The sequence below is a fragment of the Atta cephalotes genome (genome assembly GCF_000143395.1).
Source record: "Atta cephalotes unplaced genomic scaffold scaffold00003, whole genome shotgun sequence".
Classification (NCBI taxonomy): domain Eukaryota; kingdom Metazoa; phylum Arthropoda; class Insecta; order Hymenoptera; family Formicidae; genus Atta; species Atta cephalotes.
Genome location: NW_012130067.1, coordinates 2,302,041 through 2,315,984, shown reverse-complemented (window position 1 = coordinate 2,315,984; position 13,944 = coordinate 2,302,041). Strand labels below are relative to the sequence as shown.

Genomic DNA, 13,944 nt, shown 5'->3' with positions numbered 1-13,944 from the left:
TATATATATTATTATTATATATATATATATATATATATATATATATATAGAGAGAGAGAGAGAGAGAGAGAGAGAGCTAATTTTTTTATTTATTCTATTAATGAACAAAGCCAATAGAGTTCAAATTACAATAAAATAAAAAATGAAAAGGCTTCAAATTCTCGTATCCGATGAAGAGCAAAAATGATGTTCGATTCACAGATAGGTTTTTTTAAGAGAAAAAAAATTTCATAAAAATAATTAATTTGTTAGTATGTTCAAAAAGATAGAAAAATTTGCAAATACAATTTTATTCGTTATTTATATATTAGAATCAGATTTGTTTACTCTCAGTTGTATGTTGAACATTTTTGTATACTCACGATCACGTCGGTAAGGTAATCATTCGAGCTATCACCGTATTTTCTCTCAGTACCATTTATAGATAACGAATAATTGTAATACTTTGAGTTTCCTATAAGACCGGCCCACCAATCCCATCCCAATGGTACATGAGCTGCACCGCCAGTTTTCTTCTTTCCATACTATCGTATGTGCATTAATTAATTTTAATTACATAAATAATAATTATATTACACAAATAATTATGGAAAAAAGTAAAAAAATTTTAAAATTCTATTTCATAAATTTTAAAATCCCATTTTTACTTCGATTATTTTAGACCTCAAATTTTAAATTAAAAAATCTTATAAAATTATTTTTGCTCATAATATCATTCGTGTACATCGTAAAACGAAATTTTCTTTAATCGAAGAATCATTAAAGAGGTTTTACCTGGTTCAAATATTTTCCTGCGTAAAACGTTTTATATCCGACGATATTTTGCAAAAGAGAGGCAAACGTTGTCGGTTCTTGTAATTGTTGCCATCGCGCGCTATTACAACCACCGGTGACAGAATTGTTTACCGTTAGATGATTATGTTGATATCGTCCGGTCAAAATAGATGCCCGATTGGGACAACAAACCGGTGTGACTACAAACTAAACGACGATTCTTTCTTTACACACCAAATCGAATAGAAATAATTTTTGTATTTTTTTATACTTACGCAATTTGTAAACGTAGCACCTCGATCTCCTATAAGATTCAGAGTATTTGTCATTGGGGTCTAAAATTATAAATTAAATTACGATGAATACTTCCAAAGTATAAACGACTATTGTTTTGTTTTCTAATTAAAATAATTGAAATCTTATTTTTTGCATTTCCTCTATAAAAGATCTTGCATTAATCATATGATAAAAATGATTTCGATCAAATTGATGATGATATTTTGTGATGATGAAATTTATGAGATATGAGCAAAAAAAAAGTTTCTATGCGTAAAACTAAAAATAAATTGATTCTGTTGATAGCACAAGTATTAAAAAAACGATCGTTAATACTTTCCCAGCAAACGAGAATGAATTGAAATGAATTGAAATGGATTCAAATTTTCAGAAATATTGATTCACGAATGTTAAAATGAATGCTTTTCAGTTCTGAATGCATTTTTATAGGAATTGCACGGAGCATATCTCTATGCCTTTCAATCTAAAAATAATATTTTTCTGTGCACACAAACATAATTGTGAATACTGTTCAATACTGTGAATACAATTCAAAATTTTGAATAGGAAATGCAGTTTTTCAATCTAATTGAATCTAATTGAATCCAAATGAATTCAATTAAATCCAAAAAAAGTATTCGCTATTTAAAATACGCATTCGGATAGAAAAAAATTCAATCCATTTGAATCCATTCTCGTTTCTGGGTTGTTAACATTTTTTGGGCTCTGTTAGGAAATTGCGATTCCAATCAGAGCATAGAATAATTTTTGATAATTTTATCTAAAAAAATTTTTGATCAGTATTGGCTGCAACACAGATTCTTGCATAGTGCATAAGAGAATCAACCAATCAAAATTCTTCTTTTCCATGGAATGGGAGGAAAGAAAAGATTCTGATTAGTTGATTCCTTTAGGCACTATGCAAAAGCTTGTGCTGCGGTCTTATCTCATAATCTGCAAATATAAATCTGCATATATAATCACAATTAATTTCAGTCAATTTGACCGAAACCACTTTTATTGTAATTAGTGCGGGATTTTTACCGATACATTTGAAAATAAACTTTATTAATTTATATCTACATATATTAGATTGAATTTTTATTAATTTTATTAATCTTTATTTTGTTAACTAATTTGAATAGAATTAAAGACGCTACCATGCCGTCTAGAACAGAATCTTGGTCATCCGTAATAATTAGCACGATATTCTTCGATATCGAGAATGACAAACAATTGAATAATAAGAAAAATGATACTAGATACATATTGATCTTCCGATGAAATACGAAAGTAGCGAGTGGAAAAATTCGTGTTATAATTCCCAACTGATCGCGACGAAATTAGATATCACCGTGTCTGTCTAATTGGCGTTTCGCCAGATCTTCTGAAAATATATGTATAATATACGGTAATCTCAGTTCTTAATCTCGCGCACAGTATACGGATAAATTGCGTGATCGAAACTACGAGATTACTGAAGCTACTCAATGAACTACAGTTACACGTTTATATCAACGTATTATTATTATTATTATATGATATAATAAAGCTGTTCATTATGGACACAGTGTACACTTACTGCACTTAAAATGAAATAGATACATATTATATATTGTATGAAGCGGATGTATATTTAGTAGAAATGAGATAGAAAATTTTAGTGCAATCTAGTGCAACGAAAAAGAAACGTCTAATGTTTAATGAATCACCATTTACCGGCGAGGTATTATATTAAAGATGGTTAGCGAAGGGCAAGTTTTCAATCATCAAAACTGCATTCGTAATTTTAAGGCTTAAAAGTATCTTTTCATGTTAACGCTCGATCAAGTAAGTCACGTAATCGAAATTAATGCTTGATATTCGTCAATTTTTATCACATGATCGGTTTTGATAAAAATGAATGTCGAGCGTCAGCATAAAAAGGCACCTTAACAAATGATTCTTAAGGACTACAAATTCTACAATACTATCTTCTGATTGGCTTAACACATCATTACATCTTAATATTATACTTAAGACAATCTTAAATATAAGAATCGTTTGTAAATACTGATCTATTAATACCGACCTAAGGATTAACGATTAACGTGATGCAATAAATGTTTTGAAGCATTCTTTGATTGGTCAATGTGTAAAATTCTATCTGATTGATCGATCAGATGTTTCAAAGATTTATATATTTATATTTTTATATATTTATGTAAGATCTTGACTCCACTTTCAAATTGAGATCGGATTGGAATTTAACTAATTAAAGCAAAGTGCACTAAACTCGATATTAGCAATCTGTTTTTTATTGCTGCACTTTCTAAACTAGTACACACAGTGCAATCAGTTGAAATATACATTTGTTTCACTCCAACTTATTGCACCAAAAATTCAGAGTATAGCAATAAAAAACAGACCTTAGTTTCCTTTTTCAATGGTTGGTGAAATTTCAATCCAATCTAATCTCACAAACCCTACTTTGATCACGGCTTATGTTCATTTCTACCAATGGCCTAGTTTCCACCAAGAGTTTAAATCGAATCAGAATGTAAGAACCAATTAACTATAGTCGAGCATTTCTCTGTCGTTTCACTGTAACAGGGGAATGCTCAACTGCCGTTGGTTGGTTCTTACATTCCAGTTTAAATCCCTCGGTGGAAATTAGAGGTTTGTTCGCATGCTCCAACATAGTTTCTAATAAGCGCATTAGAGTGAGTAGGAGCTATGATAGGAGCATATTGGAGCATGTTGAAGCATGCGACGCGAACAAATCTTAAGTTAATGTAGATTAATTCTTAGAACTAGGCTATGTTTCCGAGAACTTCCTTTCCGAGAAAAATTTTACTCGAAACATATAGTATACGTAACGTATACTGTAGTATATAGAGTAAAATCTTCCTCGGAGAGGAACGTAGTCTAGAAAAAGACGAAAAGTAAATTAAATCGATGAGATTAAAATTAATCTACATCGGTAGAAGCTGATAATTGAAAACGCGACAACGTCGATATTCCGGAAGTGAGTGATGTTACGAAGGGATGACTGGCAGAGGGCGTCGGGGAAGAAGAATAGAGAAGCACTAGGAATATCTTGAACGCGTCGGCGCTAGAATCTAGATCCCCCTACGCCTTCCGGACACGCATACGGCACGGCGAACAAACGAGCGCGAGCGCGGCCGTAGCGCGTGTATCTCGTATCGCACGGCGACGCACGCACATACGCACGAACGAACGCACGTTTCTACCAACGGCAAGCCTCGAGCCCTTCCCCGCGCACGCCGTACGTATGTTCGATGCGCCACGTCGCGTGACGATCCCGACGATACGCGACCAGCCGCGAAATTATTATCGCTAGCAAGTTCTGTTCTCCACGCTACCCACGCTCCACTACCCCCGGCGTCCCGGAGAATAGCCGAGAAAGACACGCAGTAAGTTTGGTGAGATTCGATTAAGATCGCATATCGATTCGGGCCGATCGTTACTCCTCATACGGGCAGGCCACATCGCGCTGCCGTTTTGTCTCTCTTTCATCTACCTCCCTCCGGGTATCTTTACCTCGTGCGACGTAGATCTCTGGTTCGGCGGCAGGGCAGGTATCTCGCCTTGCACACCGACGGCACCCGGCGGCAGGTAGCGCGGCGACGCCAGGTGTAGAACGCGCGGGCGCGTCGTAATCGTATATTCGCGCGGAAGTGCAGTTCTAATCTTCCGCCGCGCGTTGCCGGTTCTTTGCGGAAGTAGCCACTGAGGGCGCGCCGCTCGCACGGCTCGCCAACCAATCGGCGCGCGCGGCAATACCGCACTACCGCCGCCGTTCTATCTTTCGAGTACGCTCGTGGCACGCCCTACGACTGCCTCCATTGTCCTTCTTTCCGAGATTCTCTTCGCGAGGAAGGATGGCTCAGAACAATTATTTCGGCTTTACCCACGGTGGGACGCAATATGGGTACGAAATCGTCTGCATTATCATTATCACTAAGTAGCTAGTGTTAAGTCGAGCGAGGATTCGTGGTCTCGAGCGTGTGCCTGCGATAGTGATAAAAGACGTTCGCGTTTTCGACGGCACGCGTCTGAAAGGTACGGCCGGCTTGGCGGCCATTATTCTCGCCGCGAGAAATTAGCGTCCCGAGTCGAGCGTCTCCCCCGAGGGACTTCCGACTTTTTTCCTACGCTGTACTTATCACCATCCCCGTTGCCGTTGCGTGTCGCATTTCCTCGCGCGAACTCTCAATCAACCTCTACTAGTCCGGCTGTGATAATTTTACTTTTTAACGTTGCTTCACGAATAGGGCGACCAGCGCCGCCGCATATCAGACCGGGCAAGCAGGATACGCGGTAACTCCGGCAGCTACCGCTGCCACGTACACTCAACGACCCGCTGCTGCCGCTGCGACCGGTTACGAGACGTATCAGGCAGCTGCTGCTGCAGCCGCAACTGGGACAACGTACGCAGGTGGGTTCTACGTGCGAATTCTACATGGTCACGTTTAGCGATCGATCCCTTTATGAAAGAAATTTTAAATTTTAAAGAGTACACCTATCATTAGTGTACTTTGTACGAAATTTCATCTTTCATTGAATATAAATTTTTTTTTTAAGATGATTTTTTTATGATGATTTTAAACAAGTATTTATCAATATCATAGATAAAAAGTACTGATCAGGTTCAGGTGTAGCAAGTGGAGCTACACTTGCATCCAGTTTCTTCTATAAGTTTTCCATGTAGTACTATGATCTATCATGGATAATTCTATTTAACTTATTAAACAAGGATGAAATGATTCCACGAGTGTTAAATCGAATGTAATCATAATAAACCGGATGTCCACTGAAACTTGTAATATATTCGATATGCTAATTCGACCCGATTCTGAATTAATTCGTTTTTTGTATTTCTTATGTAGTTCAGCTTTTCGTAATTAAAAAGAAAGACTATTGATTTAGAATTGGATCGAGTCAGTGAATTAAATACATTATTAATTGACGCTTGTTTCATTTTCAACAATTGGCTGATTGACTATTGAGGCTATAGACCTATTCACGTTGAAATTTTTGCAATTCAAATGAAATATATTTGAATGCTGAAAAGAAAGAAAACAAAAGTGCTGAGTGTAAAAAGTAAGGCAATGCGAGCAAACATCATGTTCCAATGTATGTTATCAGCATTGAAAAACTATAATATACATAACATTGAATTGTAAATTTTGAAAACTTTGAATGTAGTATATATCGGAAGAATATGATCTGAGAATGAGGAAGGACAAGAAATATTTTCATTTATTATACTTGTATTGCATTTGTTGTACAACAAATATAATGTTAGCTTAAATACTTTAAAAAGCATTTTTTGTTTCTCATATATTATCAATAATATAATTATTTTCAAGTACGATAATAATGTCTTGCAATACATATTCTTTGCAGCTGCCAATCCTGGTACTGTAGCTCAAACTTACGACTACGGTTACGGACGAGCTGCTCCAGCAGCTACATACGACGCAACTAAAACCTATTATCAACAACCAGCAGCAGCTGCAGCAACTTATACTACTACCGAAACACATTATCAGGCTGCAAAGCCTGCTTACAGCACGACCAGTGCTTATACTGGTACTGCTAGACAAGCCACTACTACTGGACAAGCTAAAACTTATCAAGCATCTGGTACGGCTTATCAGCAATCAAATCCTACTCAGAGCGCTACTTATTCGTCAGGATACACAGCTCCAGCTACACCTGCCGCTACTCCATCAACTGCAACAAATAGTAAGTGTGTTGACTTTTTCTTATACATGTTTTATGTTTAAATATTTTCGGTCCTCTTTTGACCACTAACTGTGACGTAGAAACTAATAACATGAAATTGATCCTCTCACAATACATATGAAAAATGCCAAAACAAATTTTCAAAGCTCTGCTAGCATTCTCGATCAAAATAACAATTTGAGGAGTTAGCAGAAGTTATAAATTTTATTTTATCTACTCCGAAGAATGGAGCACATTTTCAAGTACATCAATTTCCCATCGGTGTTTCGTCTTCGTGGAGTCTTCGTAGTTCGTCTTTTGATGCATCTTGAAATGAGTAATAGTAAAAGTTTTGTTCGCCGCGCGAAAGTACGAATGGTTTGGGCCCCTCCAAAGTTTGAGGTTTCAATTTCATTTCCCTTAGAAACGGCGAGTACAACGTATTCCGGCTACGACGCAGCGCTATATAGCGCTGCGACTATGTATGTAGCCCAACAGAGTGCAAACAGCAATTCCACTAACCAGAAGACTGGAGGTTGGCAGGGCTACGGACGGAAGGGATTCGGAGCTGGCGGGGGAGGGATGAAGGCAATGCGGCCCAAGCAGCCTCCTAAGCCTCAACAACTTCACTATTGCGATGTCTGTAAGATCAGCTGCGCCGGGCCACAGACTTATCGTGAGCATCTGGAGGGTCAGAAGCACAAGAAGAAGGAGGCCTCCCTGAAGGTGCCACAACAGCCCCCAGCGCGTGGAGCAGGCAATAGTCTTCGATGTGAGCTGTGTGATGTAACTTGTACTGGAAACGATGCCTACGCCGCTCACATCAGAGGTGCCAAGCATCAGAAGGTCGTCAAGTTGCACACTAAACTTGGAAAACCTATACCAAGTGCGGATCCCACAGTTCTAAATCCAAAACCAGCTGCAAAAGCTGCGGCTGCTAAGAAGTCAACAGTGACAGCAACACCTAAAATCAATTTTGTCGCTTGTAAGTAAATCTCTACATTTTTGCATGTTATGAGAAATTATTAAAATCTAGTGATATTTTTCTATTAATATTTATAGAACTTACAAAGCATCTATATAATCTCAATTGCATTTGTACAAATGTTTCAGCTGGAAATTTGGGCACAGTGAATCAAAATCAAACTACAGAGGTTAAGCAGGAGGAATCGGTCGAAGAAACCGTGGAAGAAGCTACAGGCGATGAGAAGGATATTCAACCGGTTGGCCAAGAATATATCGAGGAGAATAAATCTGAGGATGGAAAGATCATAAGTTTCAATTGTAAACTATGCGAGTGTCGATTCAACGATCCCAATGCCAAAGACATGCATATGAAAGGTCGCCGTCATAGATTTGCCTACAAGAAAAAGGTCAATCCGGATTTGATTGTTGATATGAAACCGAGCCTTAAACAGCGCAAGATGCTGGAAGAAAAATTACGTAGGCAACAAATGCGCGATGAGTATTTACGTCGCAGAGAAGAGATCAATCAATTAGGACCTATGGGACCCATGATGGATGAGGAAATGATATATTGGGAAGAGAGGCGCCGCTACGAGGAAGAATGCGAATATTTCGAATGGTATCGACGATATGGACGTGGATCAGGTGCCCCACCGATGCCGCGTCCATTCCAAGGACCACCACCCATGATGTTATTCCCAGGTCCTCAAAGACGACCGGATTCATCTGACGACAAACATGTATTGGCACATCATACAACTATTTATCCTAAGGAACAAGAATTATTGGCAGTTCAGAAAATAGTTTCTCATACCGAAAAGGCATTGAAGTTTGTGTCGGATGCTTTAGCTGAGGCTGGTAAGTACTTTCAAGCATTCTTTTTGTGCAAACTTGAAAATTATAGGTTACACTGACGAATATGATTATTTACAGGTAAAAAGAATACTCCTGCCAATTCCAATGCTACTGCAGCAAATGTACAGGCTGGTACTCCGCAGGCAAACGCTGATGCATTGAAGAAAGAAGAAGCTGACAAGAAGAAGGCAGTTACACCACAAAAGGAAGATGGAAGCGATGGGAATCTATTCTCGTTTCAAAAGGAAAAAGAAGATTCTAGGATACTTCGTGGCGTTATGCGCGTCGGAAACTTGGCCAAAGGGCTATTATTATCTGGAGATAATCACGTGTGTCTTGTTGTACTATGTGCAGAAAAACCTACCAGGTATCTCAGATGATTTCCTTGCAGTAATCACGCGTACATTATAATAACGAGACTATTCGTTTTTATAGAACATTGCTCAATAAGGTTGCTGAGATTTTACCAGGCGAATTAAAGAATGTAGCTCCAGAAGAAACCTACAATGTTGGAAAGCATCCGGAATCGGCGGCTTTGACTGTTTCTGGGGGTACAGTTACCGTCAGCGTGACACTCACCAGCCCACTGATGCGCGAGACACCCAAGTCTGCCGCAGCAGGTGATTTCATTGTTTCGCATTTTTATAGTGGCCAAGAAAAGGATAACTATAAAGGCGAAGCGGGGTTTTTTTATGAAATCGTGCACCTCTTTTATTTTCATGTCGTTTTCTTGATCTACTCTGCGATTTGTACATTTAGTTTGTTCTTTTCATGGCCCAGAAGATTTTCTGTAAGTTTTTTTAAGCACCAGGACGATGCAGGGCAGCCAAGGACGATTCGACGGTTGCCAGTGTACATACGCTCTAACATAAAAGTTCATTTCCTTTTCGATATAGCTGCGTGTCTTAGTGTGTCCACGACAGAGTCCTCTTTGTAGAATTCATTTCCAATTATTAAGAGTATATCACAAAACAATACTCGTACGATATTGAGATAAATTTTGCAGAAAAAGAGCGTAAATATGATATGATTAGATGCCGGTTTTCATTGTTGCGCATTATGTCATTTACAATAGCGATTTGTATATTTTGTCGAAAATGAATATTCGAATTAGAATTTCCATCGACGATCAATACTAACGAGAGATTTCATTGAACGTGGACACGCTTGCGATAGGAGGAAACAACGCTGAGGCAATCTTAAAACTATGGACTTTTTGATCATGCATAAAAAAAGACAGAAAATCCCTCTGACTGTTATCGAATGCTGTACGCACATTCTGCGATGTGCATTACATTACCTCTGAATCTTAACCGACCGTTCTATTGGCATCGGTGCTACCTACCTTTTAAGCGGATAGAGGTGACACTACCGATGCTGATAGGAATTGTCGGATGTTCTTAAGTGACAGAAGAACCATCCGAAAAAGAACGTTTTAACGGGGGTGAACTCGGTGCATTGCAAACGTACTACATTCGATCAGGCTTATATTTCTTTTTTCACGTTGGCATCATTACGGTAGCCCACAATATAAAGGTGCTTAAGTTGAAACGAATATTAATAGAGAGAGGGAATACCTAAAATCTCTGGGCATGATCAAACACTCTAAGTGTTGTCTAAGCGTGTTGTGCTTTCTTTGTTGAAATCTCAGATAATGGTGGACAGCAGCAGCAGGAAGCTGCTCAACTGCAAACAACGCCCGCAGCCTCCAGTGTGACGAAACCAGACCCACCAGATGTACTTCCCAAGGCTAAGTGTTTGGAAGCTTTAGCTGCACTCAGGCACGCGAAGTGGTTTCAGGTTTGAATCCATTAACTCTCAGTTCAAGAACTCAAATTGTCGATGCCACATTCTTGTTTGGCGCTATGTAACGAAGCATTTTCTTTTATTTTCTCCTGATAAAACGTGAGACGCGTGCAAATTGTCCTTTCTCTCTCTCTCTCTTAAAACAATTTTAATCAAACCAAAAAAGAAAGAAAAAGAGAAAAAGCAGTCTTAGAAACTTCCAGCCTTGTGACGGTTTTATTTTTTATCATTAACCGACCTGTCGTTGATATGATTCTGTCTGAATTGCTTATTTGATCACGTTCGATGTCCACCGTTTCTATATCCGCTGAATTTTTAAACACACCAAGTCGGCTTTGTCCACTGTACCCTCTTCGGAGTTTTAGATTTTACATTTACGTTTCCACGGACCACGTTTATTACCACCGTTTATGACCATACCATAATTTAGAACGGTCCGAAATAAAAATTCCGGTTCCGAAAATAACGGATAACAGTGGCATCGTCCGTACGTGGAAGAGAAAACTAATCACACATCGAACATGCGATCAGATATATCAGGCAAGAAATCTTGCAAGTAAGCAACATGTAAATGTGTATCTCGACAGTCACGCGAAAATGCTGCTAGATGCATTTACATCTGCTTTGCTTTAAATCTTCAACATCCAGAATAATAGGAACTGCACTGCGAGACGTCGCAATTCGAGTATAATATTCATTTACATCCTTAGAATGAATGTGATTTTCTTTATTTTCTTTACTAACGCAGACCTCGATTGTCTTACGATCAAGCGTAATTCATTATTCTGGATCGTCCTTAATGCGTTGTAGCCTAGGCTGCGTCTGTTCTAGGTCTGTCTTAACTTGAAAGCAAATCGACATATAGCATCAGTACAGCTTTTGTGAGATTATGTATTTCGTTCCATTTTTGTATTGTAACAATTTCATGTGCGTTAATTGCACAGCTTTGGAGATTAAAAGAGACAGACAAGCACAAACACACAGTAGCGCGTCATAAGTGTACCGGGTGTTTCTGTAGATTAGAGTCGAGTTCTAAAGTTGTTCTAAGATGTGCACAGTTTTCCTTGAAACACATGAATTATGGCTTTTTTTTTAATTATTGCGACAGGTATTAACGTCTAGGAAAGAGTAATCGATAAACACCCGGTAATATTGATATGGGCTAATACTATTAGGGGCACTAGGCACGAGGCTGGGAGGATAGCTAAAGCCCACACAAAGCAATCGAAGAATAGTTTAGGCTGTCTTATCTCCAGAAGAGCCAGTGCATCTATTACGTATATTAAATCGTAGTTTTTAAAATGTTAATCCTGTTCAACAGGCTAGAGCTACCTCGCTGCAGAGCTGTGTTATGGTTATCCGTATAATGCGCGACCTGTGTAATCGTGTGCCAACATGGGGTCCGTTAAATCCTTGGGTTAGTATACGTGACATATTAATTACTTCCATTAATTATTCGCTTGTTGTCATGATTTTTCGATTCTCGATAACTTGTTTTTCAATATATACAGGCATTGGAATTATTGACTGAGAAAGTGATTAGCACCGCGGGAGGTCCTCTTAGTCCGGGTGAAGCCTTAAGAAGACTTCTGGAATGCGTAGCTGGAGGAATATTGTTACCGGGTAGTCCAGGTAATTTCTAAAATTTATTTTGTTTCATACCATGTTTCGATATTTTAATTTTTTCCATCTTCAAATGATGAAAAAGATGACGAGACTGAGCGTATTGTAGAATTGGTTTTTGAACTCGAGTACAAGTTTTTTGTTCTCCTGTATCATAATTATATCTTCCGATATGCGCAGATGATATGGCAATCTGATAAAAATTTTAACTGTACTGTTGATCAAAAGATAACGTACAAAAATCAATGTTGATTCATAATCTCTTCGTTTTAGGATTATCCGATCCATGCGAGAAAGAGCCAGTTGATGCAATAGGAAACATGACATCCCAGCAGAGAGAAGATATTACTTCGTCGGCGCAGCATGCTTTACGATTAGTGGCATTCCGCCAGATTCACAAAGTCCTAGGTATGGAGCAATTGCCGCCGCCGAAATTCAAAGGACGATTCGCTCGAAAACGAAGACGCGATAACAGCAATGGAGAAGGTACCGATAGCGAGGCTTCGAAGAAGGATAAAAAGGCGGAAGAGATCAAAATGGAAACAGATTCCAAATAGAAGATCTACCAAAAGATTCGTACTTGCAGTACGAATTATCTATTAACTTATCTAGTATAAGGAAGCAATTTCTTTTCCCGCCGTGTCAGTTGCTTGTTTAGGAGGAGAGATATCTTCGGATAAGGACAATTTGAAACTAGGCTGATGCTTATCACGATTTTTTAGAATATGCGTAATCTGAGGAATGATAAAATTATTAAAAAGACGCGTTTATTAACAACAGCGGACGCTCTTTGTCTCTACGTCTCTTGTGAGTCGTTTATAGCAATGGATTTATTTCCTACGATGTATTTAATCTGTAATAAGCGTGTCACAAAACGAAGGTAGCGTTATTATTGAGGAAAGCTTGAATTGACCGCTAATTTTTTCAGACGGATAGGATATTCTGTTAATTCTGATATTAGATTTGTCTCGACGAAACAGACGGACGCGTTCACAGAATTTGAATCAGCTAGACTGATTAACCATTTATCAGTTGAAAGATACACAAATAAGAAGAATTCAAATGAACGTGTAGTAAGACGACGAACGTTTATAAGTTTGAAGTTAAAGAGTAGGCAATAGATTGTATTGAGATTTTGTGTGTATGTGTGTGTGTAGTCAGTACGTGTAGGAAATACTATATCCTTTCTCTCTCTCTCTCTCTCTCTCTCTCACTTCTGCACAAAGTGACAACCATTTACGATATATTGTCACATATGTGACTCACGCAAAAAATAGCGCCAATATATTTATAACTCGATGATTTGGATGCTTGATGATTATCCAATGCGGAGAAAGTGCACGTGTTAGCATTTTTTTAACACACAATACTATAAATTAATTTCATTTACAGAATTTCAAGCGAAGTCGAGTTAAAACTTTGACGTTTCAATTTTTAAACATTACCTCCTCATTTAAGTGAATTTATTCTGACTTGTGTAGACTTTCTGTTTTTTTGAATGATCATTGAATAAAACAAACATGTGTACAACGCAACTGTGAACTTTTTGATACTTCTGACTGAAAGAATTGACAGTTTCCTTGATATTACTTTTCCTTTCCTTTTCCAACTTCAATGTTTTATTCACGAAAAGCTCAAGTAATATGTACAAAGTAATTCGAATTTAAAGATAAAAGCCAATAGTGTACACGCGCGATTTATTTTTTAGTTATTATTTTTCGAATCTGCAAGTCTATTATGTATCTGAAATAAAATAAAATTTACAAAAGCGAGCAAATATATTTATCAGAATATTTATAATTTCATTAGTCGACACTTGATGAGCTATTCACTTCTATAATTTTATCTCGTTTCGAGATACACATTGACTCTGAAGTATCTTTAAGTATAATATATATACATATATATATA

The 13,944-nt window shown here is 37.9% G+C and overlaps 2 protein-coding genes across 2 annotated transcripts in view; one reads left to right on the top strand and one right to left on the bottom strand.

Annotated features, from left to right (window-relative positions):
* LOC105625732 (N-acetylglucosamine-6-sulfatase-like) overlaps nucleotides 1–2,318 on the bottom strand; it is a 6,803-nt gene extending 4,485 nt beyond the window's left edge. The window contains exons 1-4 of the mRNA XM_012207055.1: nucleotides 2,211–2,318; nucleotides 1,050–1,109; nucleotides 775–981; nucleotides 359–524 (exon numbers count right to left, since the gene is read on the bottom strand). Of these exons, the coding sequence (XP_012062445.1) occupies nucleotides 359–524; nucleotides 775–981; nucleotides 1,050–1,109; nucleotides 2,211–2,318 (541 nt within the window). The remainder of the gene's footprint in view (nucleotides 1–358; nucleotides 525–774; nucleotides 982–1,049; nucleotides 1,110–2,210) is intronic.
* Nucleotides 2,319–4,934: 2,616 nt separating this feature from the next.
* Nucleotides 4,935–12,590, top strand: LOC105625375 (zinc finger RNA-binding protein). Its single transcript, XM_012206712.1, has 11 exons — nucleotides 4,935–4,984; nucleotides 5,328–5,491; nucleotides 6,463–6,804; nucleotides 7,208–7,768; nucleotides 7,897–8,607; nucleotides 8,683–8,971; nucleotides 9,040–9,224; nucleotides 10,256–10,404; nucleotides 11,732–11,827; nucleotides 11,922–12,042; nucleotides 12,307–12,590. The coding sequence occupies exons 1-11, from the start codon at nucleotides 4,935–4,937 to the stop codon at nucleotides 12,588–12,590; spliced, it is 2,952 nt and encodes a 983-aa protein (XP_012062102.1).
* Nucleotides 12,591–13,944: the final 1,354 nt, after the last annotated feature.

Bases quoted from the DNA above. Each gene is read 5' to 3' on its own strand.
- LOC105625375 (XM_012206712.1), top strand. From the start codon at position 4,935: ATGGCTCAGAACAATTATTTCGGCTTTACCCACGGTGGGACGCAATAT. The intron at 6,805-7,207 runs GTAAGTGTGTTG...CATTTCCCTTAG, and splicing joins TCCATCAACTGCAACAAATA to AAACGGCGAGTACAACGTAT. The intron at 11,828-11,921 runs GTTAGTATACGT...CAATATATACAG, and splicing joins GGGGTCCGTTAAATCCTTGG to GCATTGGAATTATTGACTGA.